We start from the raw sequence: 23,454 nt of genomic DNA on the forward strand, positions 1-23,454 counted from the left end.
ACCTAGCACTGTCAAAACACTGAGATAAATAAATTTAATAATGGCACCTTCCAATTACTCAAGTTTACAAGTCTGTCTGTAAAACTGGAGACAAAAAATGTGCAGGCAGACCTAGAACCCAATTAAGGTTTTTTTCTCTTTTCACAAAAGCTGTTGACAAGCAGGTAAGTTTATGATTGCCCCTACAGTACAATCACAAAACTCCTCCTGTTTTAAGACAGCAGAAAATTCTTTCCAACAAGGGCCTTATGTTTTTCCCTTAATCTGCTACATGTAGTTCTCATAAATTCTCTCTACTCATCTTTTTGTCCCCATATTTAGCCCTAAGCCTGGCTTAAAAAAAAAAAAGAGTATGCTAATTTTTTAATTAACATTGAATTTCTAAGGGACCACCAATATAACTAGGCAACTGCTAAATCTATTTAAACAACAAAACTTTATAAGCCTTCTTCACCTACTGTAACAATTCCATCAATGGGAAGAACAAGCTATTAAAGAAATCATGTTTTGTTTTGTTTTTAAAACTTGTGGGCCACTTAAGTAAAGGATTCAGAGACTGCTAAAACAATAATCCGATATTTAGTAGCTACAGCTCTAACTACAAGAGTATAGAGAATGTTTCTTCCCTTCTCAAGTTTTTTTTTTTGTTTGCTTGTTTTAGAAATGAAAAAGCAAGATGACTTCTCTTTACTGGTCTATGTACGATCAACTGAAAAGAGGGGGCCAAATATCTATGCAACCCAGCATTTCAAGTGCTTCCTACTAAGTAGGCCAGAATACTTAATAATTGCTTTTAAAAGCCTATATTTCACATAGTTATAAACTAATTTAAAAAAATACATGTTAATAAAAACCATGCCTGTAGAAAAAATATGTAATATCAATCCAAAAACACATCAATTTTCTCCTAAATTAATGCATAAACTTAATGTAACCACACTCTTATTCCAACAGAGGGAGAGGGGATTAAATAAACAATTTTTTTTAAATCAGGCAGAAAACTATACAAGCATAGATAGCCAGAAAAAAATAATTATGGAAAAGCCCTTTCAGCTAGTATTTCATTTGAAAATTATAGCAATTAAAACAGCTTGGTACCTATACATGAAAAAACAGACACGGAACAGAAGAGGAAATATTTCACCCATACTACAAGCATAGGACAAAAGTGGCATTTTAAAAAGAGAAAAAAATAAGATGGATGATTCAACACAAATGGTATTCGGAAAAATGAGAAATCATGCTGAAAAATAAAATTATATCACTACTTCACTCCCTAGAATAAAATAAACTGCAGGAAATCAAAGAATTAAATGTCAAAATGAAATCGTAAAAATCGTAAAAGTACTAAGGGAAACATGGGAACAATTTTTACAATCTTAGAGAAGGTCTAAGAATTACACAAAACTCAATGACTTGTAGGACTCAAAGGCATAAAAGAAAATGATAAATCTGACTACATAAAATTTCTGCACAGAAAGTATACCCAAGGTCAAAATACAAATAACAAATCATGAAAAAATTTTCAGGACACAACAAAAGGCTAATTTCCTTACAATAGATCACATGTTCCTACATCTGTAAGAACAAAACCCCACAGGAATAGGCAAAAGCTGTGATCAGAAAAAACTTACTGGCGCCTAAGCCAAAAAAAACCTCTGAAATGTAAATTTTTTAAAAAAGAAAATTTCCTAAGCCATTTACTAGTCTTACCAATACACTGTATTGGTAAAGGCATAAGGAAAAAGTAACTTTTTTTTTTTAAAGATTTTATTTATTTATTTAACAGAGAGAGAGACAGCCAGCGAGAGAGGGAACACAGCAGGGAGAGTGGGAGAGGAAGAAGCAGGCTCACAGTGGAGGAGCCTGATGTGGGGCTCGATCCCATAACGCCGGGATCACGCCCTGAGCCGAAGGCAGACGCTTAACCGCTGTGCCACCCAGGCGCCCCAGGAAAAAGGAACTTTAAACACAGTATTGGTGGGAACAGAGGTTGCAATAACTTTTTGTAATACAATTTGGCATTATCTATCAAAGTTTTAAGCGCACATACACTTTGAACCAGTAATTCTACTTGCATGAATTTATCCTACAACACATATAACATGTATTCTCAAAGAAGTATATACAAGTGCTAACAGCAACATTATTTATAACAGAAAAAGTTGAGAAACAACCCAATTAACCATCCATAAGAGATTCATCAATAAAATGATACATCCATATACCTTGTACATGCAAAATGATACATCCATATACCTTGTACATGCAAATAAATGCTTGTACATGCAAATAAATGCTTTCATTCATAAGAATTCATGAGAAAATATTGTAATTCTGGGACTATAGAGAATTTGAACATCGGTTTTCATCTATAATATTCATTCAACAAATCTAACCGCCTACACCACATCTAAGGCACTGTGCTCAGCAATAAAGATATGTCACATAGTCCTTTTCCTCAAGGGAAAAAAAAGTAATATAGCCCCTTACCCCAAGGAGCATACAGTCTGGCAGAGAATAGAAATGAGTAAACATACCATTACCATATATGGTATGATATATACAATGAGGTAAGAATAGAATGTTATGAGAATACATGAGCAAAACAACTTAAAAATAATCACCATTCCAGAAACAAAACCAACAGCTTAAATGCAAAATTATTAACTCCTCCTTTAGAGTTGAAAAGAATCATTAGCCAATAGTCTGAGAAGACCTTAGCATCTGTGAAGCTGGGTCCCATGTCTACGTCCTATAGAAGCCAGCCACAAAAGTCACCTTCACCCTTCTAAACACTGATGAATTATGGTCTGCCCTTACAATTTCCATTCCTAATACTGTCACCCCCTGAGGGACCTTCTAGGGTCCATATTTAGAAGAGGTACAAAAAGTCTCAAGGAATGTACTGTAATACTAATGTATCTGCAACATTACTTCTACTTAATCAGAAGTTTCAGGAAAGAATCAAGAAATATCATCCACTAAGTAGGTATTTTTTCCTGGGCTAGCAAAGTATCTTTAAAATGTACCATTTAATTTGGGGCCTTGCATCAGCAGTGTTTCAAATAAATTGCTTTTAGGTAGATTATGAAATACCTATACATTAAACAGAGCTAATTATTAGAAAATAGATAATATGCTCCTTTTTAGAAAAAAATTTTTTTATAAAGATAGCAAATCTTGGGACGCCTGGGTGGCTCAGTCAGTTAAGCATCTGCCTTCAGCTCAGGTCATGATCCCAGGGTCCTGGGATCAAGTCCTGCCTCCGGCTCCTTGCTCAGCGGGGAGCCTGCTTCTCCCTCTGCCTGCCACTCCCATTGCTTGCTCACTCTCTCTCTCTGATAAATAAAATTTTAGAAAAAAAAGATAGCAAATATTCCAAGTTTACAAGGAGATAGTGCTAAAATAGCATGTTTTTAAATACTATTCCTTGTAATGAGGTATTTATCAGAGGTTCAATTTATATTCATCACTTCATTTTAAAGAGGTCTGAGGGAGCTTGCCAGTTACTAAAAAGGACTATAAATTTGACACGGAGCATGCTAGGAACCAATCTAAAATGTAACTCAACTTATCCATAAGAAGCATACTAGTTCCCAACTTTTATTCCCAGTCAGAAATTAGAAAAGGCTTAACAAAAGAAATTATTCAGAATCTGTAAATTCATCAGTTCTTTTCCTTGTTACCATTTTCAAAGGAGGATAGGGAATGGATAGGGCATGATAACTCCTTCTATAGAAGAAAATGCTTCCCGGTAGTGTCACATCACTGTTTACTTAAATTTTATATTAAGAACTGGTACTCAAGATTTTAAACTATACAGCACTCAAAATCTTTCAACATTTCTACTATGTGCTCTTATGCCACTGTATCTAATCATATAATTAGTGACTTTATAAAAGACTAATAATTTTTAATCCCAAGCCATAAGCTGTATTTATGAGCAATATTCAATTCTATACAAATTTCCACTGCAATTAACAAATTTGGACAGTCTCTGAAATTGATTTAGTTAAGAATCAACGTTCTTTATGTTTACATCCTTTGCCTCCAAGTCCTATCAATTCTTCTTTCATAAAATCTTTTTTTAACCTAACTATAAAAATAGAGATTTGCAGCCAAAAAACCATGCTGCTTGTAGTGTCTTACATTCCTCCCTTCTATTGCATTTTCATTGACTGGAGCAGTAGTGAACTAGTTCAGGCTCTACTCACCTCTTTCAGAACTACTGCAAAAGCATTCTAAATAGTTGCCCTGTTCTTCTTTCCAACTTATCTTGAATACTGTCACCAATTCATTTTCTTTCTAACACTGCTTTCATGATGTCATGCCTCAGTTCAATAATCTCCAATGGCCTCCCAGAGCATAAAGCAATAATTCAGAACAAGGGTAAAAAATCACGAAAGAACTTTACATTTTGGGAAGAACAACAAAAACATTTTTGTTTCATAAATTACCAAAAGCAAGAGCAACTGTGGATGGCAGAGAATGGATAAAAACAGGATACTAAAACCCTAGTACCTTAATTTAGTATTCAATATGCTTCAGAATCCAGATCTACCACATTTTCAATCTTAACACTGGTTTAAAACATGCCCAGAGACCAGCTCAATGTCATTGTTAATGATGTTTATATTTCTCTCAACACAATTTCTATCCAGCATTTTCTTCACGTATCCTCAAAGCCCTTTAACCAACCATCTTTTCAAAGTGAAGCCAAATGTTTTCTCCGTGAAAAATGGTCGAGAGGCTTCCGTCTCACTTCATTATTGCATTACAATGGGGACGCTCCAAGCACAACAGTAAACAGCAAAATTACTACTTTCCTAGTGATGGGAATCGGAGTTTACTCAAAAATAATGTAAACAAAAATGTTAAATGCACAAGTGTCAGGAGTCTGCCCAACTCAGTAAATATAACCCTTTTCCCATCGGGCTGCTCTATGTTTTTAACCATGTCCTGCACATTTCTCACCTTGTCTTTACTCACATCAGTTCTCGCAATTCCTCTCAATCTTCAAAACTACATTTTTGCTCCAAAATCACAATATAATTATTAAGGAGCATATTCCTAAAACAAAGAATATCTTTTTTTAAAAAGCCAAACTTTTTACCATGGCCTGTTAGAAACACCTCCCCACCTACACCTGATACCAGTGTCTCGCAAGTTTTTCTAATTAGTCTTCTTACTAGACTTTCAAACACACAAACCTAATTCCTGCCTCAAGGCTTTTGCCTCCCTATGGGTTGCGTGGAAATTTTTATCTGTAGCTCAAATCTCATCGCCTCACAAAGGCATTTCTCAATGCCACCCTACTTAAAAACAATCCCCCCACACACACACACCCCAATCATTTTCTATACCATCACCCTGTTTATTTTCCTCGTAACACTTGCCACTATTCTGAGTTCCTTACTTACGTGATTACCTTACTCCCCTCATGGGGAACACATGTGTCTTGCTTATTTGCTATAGCCTCATAGCCTAGAATAGGACCTGTCTCTTTGTAGGTAATCAGTCATCAGCTGAATGAATGAACAAACTGTTAGGAACCTGAGACTCACAGAAATGGTTTAACTATCCATGACCATAATCATGATATTCAGTGGTTTACTAACGGAACTAGAGTTTCCAAATAGCTATCATCAATACAGAATTAGGGAACTATATAAAGATAAGAGTCCCTGAGTAGGCAATACTCTCTGCCCTTTGTTTTCCAAACTTAGTATTCCAAAAGTCAAAATTCCAAGAGAATGCTGTCTCTCCTGAAACCCTTATGTTCGAAGATCAGAACTCTTCTCTTTGTTCCCATACTAGAATACAAGATGACAAATCAGTATGCCTTTGTTAATCATTAGATTTCCCATTTGCAAATTTCTTACTACTCTTTATTCTTCTACCTCACCTTAGTTTCTCTTAAATGTGTTTTTTAATTCAGAAAAAGGACAGATTGTGTTATTCCTCATCTTCTAATATCTTTAGTGTAATGATTAGTGTTTTGAGTAATGCTCTGGGGTATGTTATTATCAAAATGTTATTCAGAAACATCACAATTGTCTTATTTCCCTGTTGTGGAGGAATGAACTGAAAAAAATATTTTTTCTGTGATCTCAGATTGATTTTCTTCTAGAAAATGAACCATGTCTAAAATCCTACAAGGCGATGAAGATTTCTCAGCAGGCAGTTACACTACCAGATTCTCGCCCTTTTATACATAAAGATCCTACTGCTTGCTGGTGGGACACTTTCTGCCCCCAAAGTAACAAGATACATGCTAATAAGTTAATAACTTGTCTAGTAAGATTCTCTATCTCTAACAAACTTGATTTTTTTCTCTTCCAAAATAAACAATTTCCAAAAATGAAAAGGGTAATAAAACAACGTTCCTTTAAATACATATATATAAAATCAGGTACTAAAGTGAATGAAAAGATATGGAAACTGTTTATAGACTATGCAGATTTGTCCCTGTCGACCTAAAACATGTAACTTCTAAGAAACAGTATTTCTAACCACTACATGAAAATATCTTTCTCTAAACACTTCATTAAGTCGAGCGGCAAATCTGCCACAAATTCAATTGGCCTATTCGCGGTAAAAACCCCACAGGTTTCCCTTCTTTAAGAATGTCAACCATTTTGCCTTTTTTTCCTCTCCCATTCAATTATAATGCATTAAGAGCCTAAAACCACACTAACAGCAATTCCTCTCACAAAGCAGCCGAGACCCTGGTAGAACTGCGCCCCCTCATATCACAAATGCTCAGATCCCACTTCCCCGGCTGGGTTTAGCTGGGGAGTCGCCACATCACAACCCGGGTAAACTGGGCGGTGGCAGGACTTTGCCAGAACTCTCGTCTTCCCAATTCTCCACGCGCCACACCACTGGAGGCGCTCTCTCTTCACTGCAGTTGGGTCAGTGTGGATGTTTTCCACTGGGCCAGCTCCCCACCAGCGCAAGAGTCGAGAGGAAGGGGGATGAGGCGTTGGGGGGCCACCCAAGCTAGGGAGAAGGTGAGGAGGGGGGCCAGGGCTCAATGCTGGCAAACAGACTAGCGGCAAAACTGCGCCTTTTCCCTAGGAGCAACCCAGACTGGTAGACAAAAGATTAAGGGCGCCAAGGCCTTTCCATCCTCACCCGGGAGCCTAGCCAGCCCAATGTATCCACAACCTTAGTTCCTAGATACAGACCCAGCTCCTATTAGGGGTGGGTGCCTAACTTCCGGGACGCAGTAGAACAGAGACCAGAGGGAAGCAGCCGGGGGCAGGCGGGGTGCACGTGTTCCCCGATACCGAGACAGACAATAAAGAACAAGCCCGGGTTTCCTCGGCCGCCCCACCCTGCTCCTGACGGCTCCTACCAGCGGGGGCGCCTTCGCCCGGAGGTCCACGGACAAAGCCCCTCCGGGCGGAGATGAGGGCTCCGCCCGAGGCATCTGGGGGTGCACACAAAAGACGGAGGGGAGCGAGGGTCTGCGCGAGGCGGGAGGGCATGGCACTCACCCACTGAGCCTGAAGAGCCTCTGCGCTTGGGCGCGGCCGGGGTGGAGGGGGGCGCGGCGGGGGCCGGGGCGGGTGGGGTCCACGCTGGCTCGGCCTGGGGGCTCACGCTGGCCGGGGGAGGAGGGGGAGGCCGGGCCGGAGGCTCATCGTCCTCGGGGAGCTTGGAGGGCGAGGCTGCGGCAGCGGCGGGCAGGGATGGCGCGGGCACCGCGGGCGACGCGGGGCTCGGGTCCCAAGACGGCGGCCGCTCCGGGGCGGCGGGGGGCGCGGCCGGCAGTGGCCCCCGGGGCGCCGGGGGCACGAAGTCACTGCCGAAGTCCATCAGGGGCGCGCCGGCGACGGGGGCGGTGGGCACCGGGGCTGCCGACAGCCCGGTGGCGGGCTTCCTCTCCAGCACCTCCAGCTCCTCCAAGTCCTCGTCTTCGTCCTCCTCGTCTTCCTCCTCCTCCTCTTCTTCCTCCTCGTCCTCGGGCTCCCTCACGAACTGGTACTTGAACGGGGGCTGAGGCCGGGGCGGGCTGTCCGAGGACGAGGAGACCAGAGGCGACTGGTCCATGTCTTCCATGGCTGGCGGATCGGAGATGATGCTGCAGCTGCTGTCTCCACGGGACGCTTCTCTTCAGAGCCGCGGGCGGTTGTGGGGGTTGGGGAGGACTGAGAGGGGCAGGGCCGAAAGAGCCCAGAGACCTGCAGTGGCGACGGCTCCCGGAACAATGAGACTGCTCCTCCTGCCTCTGCGCCCGTGATGCGCCACCCGCCCGGTCCCCAGTTGCCGCCACCGCCCAGACGAGCGAAAGAGACAGGCCAGCGGATTCTCCGCCCAGTTTGGCGTGACTTACCCTCCCTGGCGGGGAGAGGCAGGGACTGGCGCGGGAGGGAGGGAGCCAATCGCCTACGGGATAGAGACGACGGGCAGCCAGCCGGTCCAATGGAAAGAGAAAGAGAGAAAAGTGGGTGGGGCCTTTTGCACTTCCTCTCTCCTACCGGCTGGGGTGAGTTCGATGGGAGGGGTTTAGAACTGGGAGCCCCACCCTTCACCTTGGGTAGACGCGGGGTGGGCTGGGGTCTTGGCTTTACCCAGAGCTGGAGGTCAGCGTGTATCTGCAGTACTGCGTACGCTTGCGGCAGGACAGGCGGCCTGCCCCGAAGTACTGAGAGTGGATTGAGGGTTTCTGGCCCACACCCCCGGAAGGGCGTTATCCTGGGTGCCTGGGGGTGGTAACTTTCCTCCCAGGAAAGGAAAAAACCCAGAGTGGAGAAAGGTATTATGAAGTAGGCCCTAAGGGTTTAAGTATACGCTAAGTATTAAAAGATTGCGAAGTAAAAGATTACATTTTTTCAAACTTAAATTACGAGACCAACTCGTCACTACTACCTTCACCACATTTAAAAAAAAAAAAAAATTGGCAGGGGTGGCGGTGCAGCTGTAAGGTCGTTCTCCGTCCAAACTGCAGACCCTGGATGAGGTAGGCAAAACAGCCGGGCTTGAACAGTCTGGAGGACTGGGGCTATTTCAAAGTCGGCTCATTCAGGAGGCTTTTGGGCTCTGCCTGCTGCTGGACTCTTACATGGTAGAAAGATGAGTCACCTAAAGAGAGAGAGGAAGAAAGTGGAAACAAAACGATGCCTTGGAAGGCAAATTTGATTCACATTACATTTCAGTCACCTAGGCTCATGAGTCAACATTTCAGATGATTCAGGCCTCTGGGAGTCAGGAAGCCCAGTATTCATTTGTTTGATATGCTGGAATGAGCGTGATCCCCATTCCACTTTTTCCAAAACTGGAAAAGAATTTTCAAGGAAAGTGGTCACAGAGCATACAAGTATCAGCATGCAAAGGTTTAGAGAGCCCCTTTTCTGTTTCTGGTATACCTTACCAAAATATCCACTGCATTCCTATTCCAGAGGCCCTGGAGACAGGATAACCTGCTTTCTGATTGCTCAGTCTAGGACTGCACTGTCCAATATCTTAGTCACAGGCCACTTGTGGCTACTGCGCGCTTTAAGTGTGACTAGACTGAAATGAGATGTGCTGTAAGTTTAAAATGCACATTAGAGGGGGGCCTGGGGGCTCAGTCAGTTAAGCATCCCACTGGATTTCAGTTCAGGTCATGATCTCAGAATGGTGGAATACAGGCCTGGGTCAGACTCCTCACTCAGTGGGGAGTCTGCTGGAGATTCTCTCTTACCCTCTCCCTCCACCCTTCCCCCCCGCCCCAAAATCAATCTTAAAAAAAAAACAAAATGCACACTAGATTTTGGATGTTAGTACAAAAAAACTAAAACATCTCAATTTTTATATGGTTACATTCTATAATTGATATTGTCAATATATTGGAATAAATAAATAATTTTCACTTGTTTTTTTTTTACTTTTTAAATGCAGCTTCTAGAATATTTTAAATATGCGTATGATCACATCATATTTCTATTGGACACTGCTGGTCTACATGAGTAAGAAATTTTGATTGTCATGGGGAATCATTGGTTATTTAAGCAAACTCTTAGTTTTAATTAATATTACTCTAGGCTTAATTTAGGTATTAAAAAGGAAAGGCAGTGGTTGGGGAAGGAAGAAGGAGATATGAATAAGTGGAACAAGGAGAAAAGGAGAGTTTTAGGGCAGCAAAACTATTCTGTATGATACTATAATGGTGGATACATGACATTATGCATTTGGCAAAACCTACAGAACTATATATCACAAAGAGTGAACCCTAATGTAAACTATGGACATTGGTTAATAATATATCAATACTGGTCATCACTTGCAGCAAATGTACACCAATGCAAGATGTTAGAATGAGGGAAACTGGTTGGAGAGTAGGCATGGGAGTGTGTGAGAACTCTGTACTTTCTGTTCAATTTTTCTGTAAACCTAAAATTGCTCTAAGAAATAAAATTTATTAATTCTTAGAAAAGGGAAATGTAGAAGATTTCCTGGGAATATTACCTGACCAGGTTAATTATCAACAATACAGGAATGCCAGGGCGGCTCAGTAGATTAAGTGTCTGCCTTCAGCTCAGGACATAATCCTGGGGTTCTGGGATCAAGTCCCACATCGGGCTTCTTGCTCAGTGGGGAGACTGCTTCTTCCTCTGCCTGCTGCTTCCCCTGCTTGTGCTCTTTCTCTCTCTCAAAAATAAATAAATAAAATCTTAAAAAATATATATATCAAAAATATGTTCAGGACCTGGCATATCCATTCCACAAAGACAAACTGGTTTTATTTCTACAAAATGGCTGTGAGGTGCTTTGAGTTTGTTTGGTTTAATTTTGTGTTATTTTTGGAAGAGTGGGAAAAGAGAAATATTAATGTAGAATTTTGGGATGGAAGTTTAATGCCAAACTAAAAATTCTAAGCAAAACAGATTCCTACAATGATAACTAAAGTAGTCATGTTTCAAGTATTTGTCAAAAATTATCAAAAATATACATGATTTTCAACTGCATACACATACGAAAATATACTAGCAAAATTTTATGGTATAACCTTTTATACCATAAGTAACAATTTAGCTATCAGTAGTTCAGTCTTCCCTATACCGCTTTTCCAACTATAATTGTTCTGAAACTCCTTAATGGAATAATTTTAGTTTGCACCTATATTATTTGTAAGTTGCTTATATGAGATCTCTGCATTCATATATCTGTGTGCCTGCTATTACTAAAACAGTCTCAAGGGAATATCTTTAATTTACTAAAAGTGTCATAAAAGGGGGCGCCTGGGTGGCTCAATCAGTTATTGGACCAACTCTTGATTTTGCCTCAGGTCATGATCTCAGGGTCATGGGATTGAGCCCTACTTCAGCCTCCATGCTCAGCACAGAGTCCGCTAGAGATTCTCTGCCTCGTCCTCTGCCCCTACCCCCCACTCACACACACACACACACACACACACACACACACACACTCTCTCTCTCTCTCTCTCTCTCTCTCTCTCAAATAAATAAATAGATAAAATCTTTTTTAAGAAGTATCATAAAAGGATAATTACAGAAAAGTGGTAGATTTACAACTTTTATAATAAATAGCGATGAATACTGAGACAATAATGTAAGCGCTCTCCTCCGAAGCAGAAGAAAAATACAAATTTTATATTATTGAGCTCAGTGACTTCTAAAATGTCAGTTTTTGATGGATGAATTATGAGTAAAGAGTTACCCAGTGTTCACAGAACGGTCAACAAAGCATAAGGAAAGGAGACTGTTGCTGATATACCAGAATTAAATGTAGAGTTGGTTACACGTTAGTGTAACTACATGTAAATATCACTCTAACAAGAAAATTCTGATGGGCATTTAAAATGCTTAAAGGAAGAATATAAATTCTTGAGCATCATAATAATTAGAGAAAGAATTACTCAACGAATTATTTTTGAAATTATCTTACCAGAAGTAGTTTAAAGTTTCCGGATGCCACAAGTTGGTAACTATCCTCTTAGAACACTGCAAGAGATCCATTCAGCTTGACGGAATTATAGAATCTCAGAGTTGGAAGGACTCTGGGAGGTCGGGTTGATCAATCTGCCTCCCATTGCAAGAATTCCCTACAGAAGGTTTTTTTTTAAGTTGGTCATTTGTGGTAGATTAAAAAAGGCCACAAACTTTTTGCAACAACTCCCATCCAGAGGTAGGGTCAATTTTCCCACTTTTTCTGAGCTGGCCTAGTGACTTTCTTGACCAATAGAATGCCCTGGAAGTGAGTTGCAAGCCTAACCAGCAGAGCAACTGCAGTTTCGATTCTCACTCTCCTGGAACACTGAGGCTGAAGATAAGACACACACGGGGAGAGAGACCTCAGTGTCCCAACCATAGAGCTGAGGTCCCCAGAAATGTGAGATCATTTCAGATTCTGCCATCAACCCACAGAATCATGAAAAATAATAAATCATTATTGTTTTAAACTACTACTTTTGGGGATGGTTCATCACACAGCATAAGCTAATTTAAATATCATCTATTTTGTGCTTTATTCATTTGTATATGAAATATTTATTGGGTATTTACTCTGCACCAAGCACTCTGGAATATGGCACCGAATAAATCAGCACAGATGTGCTTGAACATTTTCGATAAAGGGAGACTCACTACTTAAGGAAATACCCCATTCTAGAATTCTACCTTTTTGCAGGAAGCTGAATTGATCCATAATCTGGTATACATTGAACAGGTTAATTGTCCTTGTATCACGTTTGCCCCCCCGAAAGAGTTAAAAGGCACAGGATGACTATACTCCTATCTACATATTGCAGGATGTGGACTCCAGAGTGGGTTCAGCAACCACAGGAGAAAGATGAGAGGGAGATTCCTGACAAATCTATTTCAAGAGCTGTGCACAACTTTTTTGTCTACTGAAAATGACTTGCCAATATTCAAGAGCACCATTGAATTACATTCAACCTTTCTATTTTTTTTTTTAACTGAAACATCATGTTGGCACTCCTAAGGGAAAAACTAACAGCTTGCTATGTCATTGTCCCTACCATTTTGCCTGAAATGCACCTTTTTGTGAAATGCAGCTCATGGTTCTGGTTAACATCTTGACTTCTACTAAGTTCATTCTGTAATAAGAATAGAAATATAGATTTATAAGATCAACATCTTCAGCCATGCTAGCTAAGCATTGAAAATTAGTGTTGGACTTAAAATCAATTTTTAAGCTCCAAAAAGAAATCACATAATAGGCGAGTGAAAGTCATAATTAAAATTGAACCTAGACTTTCTCCTTTAACCTTCTGGAGTCCTCTGCATTAATACTGCATTTCCTTAGGCTAAGTTCAATGTGCACCATTTCTCTGGTGAAATTTATTGTGATCTAACAGAACTATTTTTGATTCAGAAGAAAATTAATTTTGATCTAGCAGCACAAATCCAAGCAGAGAAATTCCTGAACCGTCTTAGACAAATAAAAATCTATCCTCATGAGAAAAAAGAACTACAGAAAGGCGTTCATAAAATTATCCAAGTTATAAATAACTCATTCCAACATCTCACCTATGCTTCCTAATACCTAAAGACTGAAGTATAATTTCTGCTGTTTTATCTTCCGTGGAAATAGAAACCAGGTAGTCACTATCTTTACAATAAACATTACTCATTTACTCAACTAAAATCTGTTGACCTTCTAGGTTCTGCTGATAAAGAATAAATAAAACATACTTCTTAACATCAAGGAACATATAGTCCAGTTTATATAAGAATAGTTAGGTGTATATACGTATATGTAAATGTATTCATATATGTGTGTATATATATGTGTGTGTGAATATATAGAATATACATAAATTAACTCATACAATAAATGTATTATATATATTATATACTCATAATTAATGCAACGTAATTTATACTATATATGTATATATATTAGAGAGAGACAGACAGACAGACACAAAGAGACATATTCCAGCAGGATTTAGGGAAGGCTTCATAAAAAGAAATTAATCTTTTAAGGTAGAGAAAGAAGGAAAGCCATCTAATGAAAGTGGGACTAGCACCTACAGAGGCAGGGGGGGCTGAAACTCCAGCACAGATTCAAGGCATAGAGAGACATCTGGTATGGTCAGAGAGATAGAAAGTGGCTGAAGATAAAACCAGAAAAAATAAACTAAACGCAGACTGTGAAGGGCCTTGAATGTCATGCTAAAGAGTGAAGGCATTATTCTCAAGTAAAGAGTTATTAAAAGTCTTTAAACAAAATGGTGGGGAAAGGGGTCCCTGGGTGGCTCAGTTGGTTAAGCCTCTGACTCTTGTTTCAGCTCAGGTCATGATCCTGCTGTCGTGAGATCGAACCCCAAATTGGGCTCAGTGTCAAGTCTGCTTTAGATTCTTTCTCTTTCTCCCGCCCCCTCTGCCACTTCCCCAATCACTCTCTCTCGCTCTCTCTCTCTCTAAAATAAATGAAATCTTTTTTAAAATGGTGGGATGACCTGATTGCTAATTTGCAAAAATAACACTGATAGAGGATGGGTTGTGGGTGCTGGAGTAAGGAAACAATATTTAAATGCAATTATAATATTACAGGTAATCTTTCCCCAATAACTTGGTTATAGCTACTGTGGCTTAAGTGAAACATAACTACTACTTATTATTTGGGCAAAACTTGATGAGGACATGAACCAACAGCTTGGGAAATAGGAGAAGATAAATTTGAAAAACACTGAAGAAGCTGAACTCATAGAATTTGATGACTAATACAATGGAAGGGCCAATGGAAAAGAAGGAGAAAAAAAGGCTGAAGTAAGCTTTGTGCTTAGGTGGCAAGGTAAATTGGTGCTACCACTGTGAATGCAAAGAAATCAGGAGAGGAAGCACAGAACTGGTGAGTAATGCTGGGGAGAATAGGATGATGACCTTAGTTTTTAGATACTACGGTGAACTTGACTTGCCTATAGAATATTAGAGTAGAAACAATCAGAAAGCAGCTGCAAGGCCAGGCTGGGGCTTAGAATGGAGGTCTCTTCTGGAGACAAGGTACCTCAACTTGTAAGTTAAGTTTCATGGGTAAAGGTTTGGGGGGAAATTGTGGGGTGGGGTGGAGCAGGTGGATACATACTGTGGGCCACCCTTGGAGAAAAAGGCCTAGAACGGAGCCATGGGAAATATCTCTGGGTGTACGTGAACAATGCTATTTCCACTTAACCTTTACTTTTCCCAGGCAAAACAAATCAAAACAAAAAGACAACCTTTTGCTTTTCTTCATAGGCCTTTAGTTGGTATCATTTTATCTTCTCCATCCACCTTAAATATTAAACTTGGAACTCAAAATAGTATTCCAGTAAGTACTCAATATAATTAGTTATATTTAGCACTAAGTAATCTATAGTAGTAGGGACAGCACCAATAATTTCAACCACAGATAATCGTTAAACTCTCATTAAGCTCGTGACTCCAAACTCTTGGCCAAAACCAAAGAATAGAATTGCCTGGTGGACTTTTGCCTCTATGTGTAACTAACCACCCTCTAATGAAGACACTGAAGAGAAGGAAATTGTTGGAAGAAAAGCAGTAAGAGATTAAGCAAGCTCCATTAAATTACAAAATTAGACAATAAATGATTCTTTTATATACCACTTGTATTTATGAGGTCTTTTTTTAAATCAATAGATACATACTGCTCAGTTTTCAACTTGTTTTCTACTTTCCAAAGAACTCAGGAATACATTCATCACTGGAAATGCCTTAGTGTATTGCCTTGCCTGTGTCTTTTTGGAAACTCACTTTCCTTTTATTGCTACAAACTCACTGTGGTCTGGCATTTCCATTTTATCTTAGTATTATTTATTGTCCTGGGGGGAAATTTTTGCTGTCAGGTAGTAGTAGAAATGTAAGTCATTTCGGAATAAGGTACCTAGAATAGTCAAATACATAGAGGCAGGAAGTAGAACAGTGGGTATCAGGGGCCAGAGGGGAAATGGGGAGTTAGTGTTTAATGAGTAGACAGTTTCAGTATGGGATGATGAAAAAGTTCTGGAGATGGACGGTGGTGGTAGTTCTTCAACAATGTGAATGTACTTAATGCCACTGAACTGTGCACTTAAAAATGGTTAAAATGGTAAATTTTATGTCATGTATATTTTACCACGCTAAAAATTTAATTGCAATTTTTAAAAAAATAATAGAAGTTTTGGAAGTTAAACTTGATAAACCTCACAGGAAATAGAAAAAAGAACAAAAAGATGTATCAGCAACAAACAAGTAGAAATTATAGGTTTTTTTAAAAAGCAGTATCATTTACAACAGCATCAGAAAACATGAAATATTTAAGGATGGATTAAATAAAATATGCCCACTACCATTACACTGTGAATATTGCTGAAAGAAATTTAAAGAACTAGAAGGACTTTAACTCGATTTCAAGATTTATGATAAAGCTACAATGATTAAGACAGTGTGGTCCTGGCATAAAGGTAGACAAATAGATCAATGGAACAGAATAGAGAGTCCAGAAATAGACTCACAGACCTACAGTATATAGCTAATTAATTTTTGACAAAAATACCAAGGTATTTCAATGGGGAAAAGATAATCTTCTCAACAAATGGTGCTAGAACAAATGGATATCCATATGCAAAAAAAAAACCAAATCAATCAATAAAAAGAATCTTGATTCTAATCTCACGTCATATGCAAAACATTAACTCAAAATGAATCATGGGCCTAAATAGAACAGCTATAAACTATAAAACTGTAAAATTTCTCGAAGCAAACATAGAATAAAATCTTGGCAAGGATATACAATAAATGCTTTTGCAAGTATAAAATGGTACAGTCACTTTAGAAAATCATTTGGCAATTTCTTATGAAGCTAATCATACCTAATTATATGAGCCAGAAATTTCATACCTAGGTATCTATCCAGAAGAAATGAAAACCGGAAACGACTGATATGCCCATCGACTGGTGAATGGACCAACAATTTGTGGCTTTGGAATCCTACCCTGCAATAAAAAGAAACAAACTATTGATGTACAGAGCATGAACAAAACTCCAACGAATTATATTAAATGAAAGAAGCAAGACACAAAAGCCCATATACTATGTGATTCTGTTTATGTGACATTTTAAAACAGGTAAAACGCCCAGGGAGAGAGGGAAAGGAAGGGGGTTGATTACAGAGGAGATGAGGGAACTCTTTGGAGTGAGAGTGGTGAAGGCTATATGACTATATACGTAGTCAAAACTAGTACAAAATAGTACAATTAAAATGAGTGAACTTTATTGGATAAAAATTGTATCCCAATAAAGATGGATTTTAAAAAAAAGACAAAGAGACATAATATAAAAGACAAAAGATAAGAAATTTAGGCAATCAATTTGGAAGGCCTATGAATCACTAACAAGAGATCTACAAAGAAAGAACAGAAAAAACACTAAGTTTCCTATTAATCTAATTTGTCCTCTAGAAAGGTGAACTTGCAGTACGGTATTTCATGCTGCGTGACAGAGCACTGTTTAAGTTTACATTTTAACTTAACCTTATAAATGTGTGCAGATTTTTTGAAAGTCAAGAAATGTTTTAAGACTATTTCTTAAACAGTATCCCTTCTCTAAATCACCCTTTTTTGCTATGAAATTGATATTGCTGTAAAGACAAGTCTACCTTAAATTGTTATTTAGATCTTAGAATTGGGGTTGGTTTTATTTTCAGATGACTATATACTATGCAACTTTTTTTTTTTTTAGATTTTTTCTCCTGCTTTTTTCCCCCAAACTGAGTTTATTTAAACTGAAAACAAAAACAGTTAACCCATTTCTCCCACCCCTCAGCCCCACTTCTGGCAGCTACCAATCTGTTCCCTGTATCGATGAGCTTGGGTTCTGTTTTTTAGGTTCATAATCAGTGAAGTCATACAGTGTTTATCTTTCTCTATCTGTCATTTCACTCAGCATAATACCTTGCTGTCTCATCCATGTTCTTCAAATGGCAAGATCTCATCCTTTTTATGGCTGCGTAATATTCTATTATATGTGTATATGTATATATAGCATGAGTATATGTAACATACACATACACACACAACACATCTTCTTTATCCATTCATCTATTCATGTAACCATCAGATTGTTTCCATATCTTGGCTATTATAAATAACGCTGCACTAAACATAGGAGTGTATATATCTAATTTTTTTTTGTTTTCTTTAGGTAAATACCCTGTAGTGGAATTATTGGATCAGATGGTATTTCTATTTTTAATTTTTTGAGGACCCTCCATACTGTTTTCCACAGTGGCTGCTCCAATTTGCACTCCTACCATTTTTTCCTTTTTCTCTACATCCTGCCAATGTTTGTTATTTCTTGTCTTTTTAATACTAGCCATTCTAACTAGTTTGAGGTGAGATCTCATTGCAGTTTTGACTAGCATTTTCCTGATGATTAATGATATTGAGCATATTTTAATTTGCCTGCTGGTCTTTTGTACGTCTTCTTCAGAAAAATACCTATTTAGATCTTCTGTACATTTTTAATTCAGATTATCTTTTGCTATTGAGTTGTATGAGTTTTTTATAGATTTTGGTTATTAGCCCCTTATCAGATAAATGACTTGCAAATATATTCTCCCATCTGGTAGATTGTCTTTTCACTGTCTTGATGGCTTTCTTTGCTATACAGAGCTTTATAGTATCATGTAGTTTGCACTTGTTTACTTTGCTTCTGTTGCTTTTGCTTTCATGTCAGATTCAAAAAATCATCACTAAGACCTAGGTCAAGGAACTTACTGCGTATGTTTCTTCTAGGAGTTTTATGGTTTCAGGTCTTACATACAAGCCATGAATCCATTGTGAGTTTAATTTTATGTATGGTGTAAAATAGTTGCCTAGTTTCATTATTTTGCATGTGGCTATCCAGTTTTTCTAACACCATCTATTGGAGAGACCGTCCTTTCTCTCATTGTATATTCTTGTCTTCTTTGTCAAAAATTAATGACCATATATGTGCGGGTTTAATTCTAGTGTCTCTATTCTGTTCCCTTTATCTATGGGTCTGTTTTTATGCCAATACCATATTGCTTTAATTACTATTGCTTTGTAATATAGTTTAAAACAAGAGAATGTGATGCTCAAAGAGACCTACACCAAAACATATAATTAAAATGTCAAAAGTTAAAAACAAGGAGAGAATATAAAAGCAGCAAGAGAAAAACAACTTCTACCATACAAGGGAACCTCCATACAATTAATCAGGAGGGTTTTCAGCAGAAATTTTGCAGACCAGAAGAGAGTGGCACAATATATTTAAAGTGCTAAAAGAAAAAAATTCCAGTCAAGAATATAAACTATCACTGGAAAGATAAATATATAGTAAAGGTAGTGGGTTGGTCACTTATGAAGCTAGTATGAAGGTTAAAAGCAAAACTGTAAAAAAGACCATGATTATAATAATTCATTAAGGAATACTCAATATAAAAAGACATGGAATGTGACACCAAAACGTGAAACCTGGGGGGAAGGGAAACAGTAAAAATATTGAGCTTTAGAATGGGATCAAATCCAAGTTGTTATCAACTTAAAGTAGACTGTTACAGATATAAGTTGTTCTATGTAAGTGTCACGGTAAACACAAAGCAAAAATCTATAATAAATACACAAACAATAAAAAGAAAGGAACATAAGCACACCATGAAAGAAAATCAAACCACAAAAGAAAAGAGCAAGGGAAGAAGAAAGGAACAGCGAAGAACTACAAAAACAGCCAGAAAACAATTAACAAAATGGTGATAAGATCATACCTATTAATAATTATTTTAAATATAAACGGACTAAATTCTCTAATTGAAAGACAGAGTGGTTGAATGGATAAAAAAAAAAAAAAAAGTTCCATCTATATCCTTCCTACAAGAAACTATTTCTGATGTAAGGACACATACAGAGACTGAAAGTGAAGGGATGGAAAAAAAAATTCCACGTATATGGAAACCAAAAGAAAGCTGGCATAACTATACTTATATCAGACAAAATAGACTTTAAAAGAAAGACTGTAATGAGACAAAGAACGGTATTACATAATGATAAGGAGTCGATCCAACAATAGGATATAACAATTGTAAATATTTATATACCCAATATAGGGTACCTAGATATATAAATCAAATATTAATAGACATAAATAAATAAACAAACAGACTTTATTAACATATCTATAGGGAGAACTAGCCATATAATAATAGTAGGGAACTTTAGTACCCCACTTACATCAATGGATAGATCCCCCAGATAGAATCCAATAAAGAATTATCAGCCTCAAATAGTAAGTTAGATGAGATGGACTTAGATATTTGCAGAACATCCCATCCAGAAGCAATAGAATACACATTCTTCTCAAGTACGCAAAGAACATTTTCCATGACAGATCATATGTTAGTCCACAAAACAAGTCTTAATAAATTTAAGAGAACTGAAATCATATTAAGCATCTTTTCTGACCACACGCAGTGGTATGAAACTAGAAATTAATTAAACAAAGACAGCCAGAAAATTAAAGGAGATTAAATAACATGCTACTGAACCGATGAATTAAAGAGGAAATTTAAAAAATACTTGGAGATAAATGAAAACAGAAATATAACAAAACTCACAGGATGTAGCAAAAGCATTTCTAAAAAGAAAGTTAATAACAATAAACGTCTACCTCAAGGAAAAAAAAGTCTTAACCCATCTTTACACCTCAAAGAACTAGAAAAAGAACAAATGAAGCTCCAAGTTAGTAGGAGAAAATACAAAGTTTATAGCAGAAATAAGCTACTAAAAAGACAGTAGAAAAGAGGAATGAAATGAAGAGCTAGTTATTTTAAGAGATAAACTAAAATGACAGCTAAACCCATCAAAAAAAAAAAAGGATTCAAATGAATAGAGTTAGAGATGAAAGAGGAGGTGTTACAACTGATGTACAGAAGTACAAAGGATCATAAGAGACTGCTATGAACAATTACATAACAAATTGGACCATGTAGAAGAAATAGATAAATTCCTAAAAACACAACTTACCAAGGCTAACTCATGATGAAATAGAAAATCTGAACAGAATAATTATTAGTAAGGAGATTGAATCAGTAATCAAAACCTCTCAACAAACAAAAATCCAAAACCAGATGACTTCACTGGTGAATACTATCAAACATTCAAAGAAATACTAACAGCAATCCTTTTCAAACTCTTCCAAAAATAGAAGAGAAGGGAACTCTTCCAAACTCATTTTATGAGGCCAGCATTACCTAGATACCAAAAGCAAACAAGGATGCCATAAGAAAAGCAAATTACTGGCCAATATCCTCAACAAAATATTAGCAAATTGAAGTCAGCAATACATTAAAAGGATCATATACCATGATCAAGTAGGATTTGTTCCAAGGATGCTATGATGGTTTAACACAAAATGAAGGATAAAAGTCATATGATCATCTCAATAGACACATAAAAAGCATCTGATAAAATTCAACATCCACTTACGATAAAACCCAACAAAGTGGATATAGAGGGAACATACCTCAACATGATAAAGAATAGAATTGAATATTACTCAGCCCAAAAAAGAATGAGATCTTACCATATGTGCAAGTTGGATGGGCTTAGAGGGTATTATGCTAAGTGAAATAAGTCAAACAGAGAAAGACAACTACCATGTGATTTCACTTTTATGTGGAATCTAGAAAACAAAACAAATGAACAAATGAACAAACAAAAACAGAAACAGACCCATAAATACAGAGAACAAACTAATGGTTGCCACAGGGGAGGGGGAGAGGGGGATGGACAAGATGGGCGAAGGGGACTGGGAAGTATAGTCTTCCAGTTATGGAATGAATAAGTCCTAGGGATGAAAAGTATAGCATAGAGAATAGAGTCAATGGCACTGTAACAGCATTGTATGGTGACAGATGGTAGCTACACTTGAGGTATACAATGTATACAGGTGTTGAATCACTATGTGGTCCACCTGAAACTAATATAACATTGTGTGTCAACTATACTTTAATGAAAATGTGTATAATTCAGTGCTAGCCATTGTTCACCCTTTGACAAGACAATGTGATTCAGTAGAGCACGATTTTAGATCCAGTTCTGTCATGTTTCAACAGAGTGACCTTCAGGAACCTCTGGGCCTCACTATCTCCCTTGTAAATCAGGGAGTTCAACTAGATGACTGGCTTCTAGCTCTGATCTACCTTCAAGATTTTGTCTTTACTGTTGTTTATTGTTAACTTTTCACTTTTTTAAAAAAAGATTTTATTTCTTTATTTGACAGAGAGAGAGACAGCCAGCGAGAGAGGGAGCACAAGCAGGAGGAGTGGGAGAGGAAGAAGCAGGCTCCCAGTGGAGCAGGAAGCCCGATGCGGGGCTGGATCCCGGGGCCCTGGGATCACGCCCTGAGCCAAAGGCAGATGCTTAACGACTGAGCCACCCAGGCACCTCTATTGTTAACTTTTCATTTCTCTTTCAAACCAACACAAATATTGGGGTGAGCAGCTCAGAAAGATCTATTTTACGGAAGGACATTTTCAACAATGCTCTAAACCAAAGATGGTGCTGGCAGACTTGTTACAGCATTCAGCAGACTCTATAAATGTACCGAGATCTTTTAGAGCCTTTTTTGAAAGAAGACAGTTTCCTTTTATATATTTCAAAGTAAGAAAATAAAGAGAAAAAGGAGAGTTACTCAGTGTGTTTAACTTAGATGAGCTTCTGTTCTCAAACTTTATCTTTCTCATTTCTAGAAGCAAATATGAAACTATGTAGAAAGCTGAATAGACTTGGAAATATACTCAAGAAAACCATAGTAAAGTCAGTGATTCAGCCAAATTTCTTAATCAAAAATATAAAAAATATTGCCTGCAGAACTTTTATTAAAGGAACAAATGAAGAGTTCCCATAAAGGTCTAGTTGATATGTAATATATTATTCCTGCAGATTTTTAACAGTATATTATTTCATTTAACAAAAATGTTAAAGTTACATTTTTATTTTTATTTTTTATTTTTTCAAAGTTACATTTTTAAATGAATATGCACATATTCCTAAAAAAAAACTAACACGGGATCTCTTAGCAAATAATTAGGTATTGTTATGAGTTGAACGGTATCTCCCCAAAAAAGATATTTTGAAGTCCTCACCCCCAGTACCTCAGAATGACCTAATTTGGAAATAGAGTCCTTGCAGACGTAGTTGGTTAAGATGAGGTCGTACTGCAGCAGAGTGGGTTTAATCCAATATGACTGGTGTCCTTCTAAGATGAGTAGAAGACAAAACCACATAGAGAAGATGGCCATGTGAAGACAGAGGCAGAAATTACAGCAGTGCTACCACAAACCAAGGAACACGTGGGGCTTCCAAAAGCTGGAAGAAGCAAGAGTGGATCCTAGAAGATTTGGAGGGAGCATGGCCCTGTCAATAACTTGGTTTCCTACGTTTGGCCTCCTGAAGTGTGAGTGTGACAGAATAAATCTCTT

The 23,454-nt window shown here is 38.0% G+C and overlaps 1 protein-coding gene and 1 long non-coding RNA gene across 5 annotated transcripts in view; both read right to left on the bottom strand.

The window, feature by feature from the left end:
• RTN4 (reticulon 4) overlaps positions 1–8,310 on the bottom strand; it is a 68,978-nt gene extending 60,668 nt beyond the window's left edge. Inside the window, exon 1 of one of the 4 annotated variants that reach the window (XM_026485793.4) lies at positions 7,506–8,310. In XM_026485793.4, coding sequence (XP_026341578.1) covers positions 7,506–8,070 — 565 coding nt within the window. In that variant the 5' untranslated portion in view covers positions 8,071–8,310. Of the gene's footprint in view, positions 1–7,363 lie in introns of all 4 variants that reach the window. The other 3 variants (XM_048222902.2, XM_026485809.4, XM_057309392.1) reach the window with 3 other exon arrangements.
• Positions 8,311–8,813: 503 nt separating this feature from the next.
• The window catches only part of LOC123000204 (uncharacterized), a 32,079-nt gene continuing 17,438 nt past the window's right edge, over positions 8,814–23,454 (bottom strand). Inside the window, exons 2-3 of the long non-coding RNA XR_006408048.3 lie at positions 16,854–16,948; positions 8,814–9,093 (exon numbers count right to left, since the gene is read on the bottom strand). This is a non-coding gene — a long non-coding RNA (uncharacterized LOC123000204). The remainder of the gene's footprint in view (positions 9,094–16,853; positions 16,949–23,454) is intronic.

This window comes from Ursus arctos, unplaced genomic scaffold (assembly GCF_023065955.2).
Source record: "Ursus arctos isolate Adak ecotype North America unplaced genomic scaffold, UrsArc2.0 scaffold_8, whole genome shotgun sequence".
NCBI classification, from domain to species: domain Eukaryota; kingdom Metazoa; phylum Chordata; class Mammalia; order Carnivora; family Ursidae; genus Ursus; species Ursus arctos.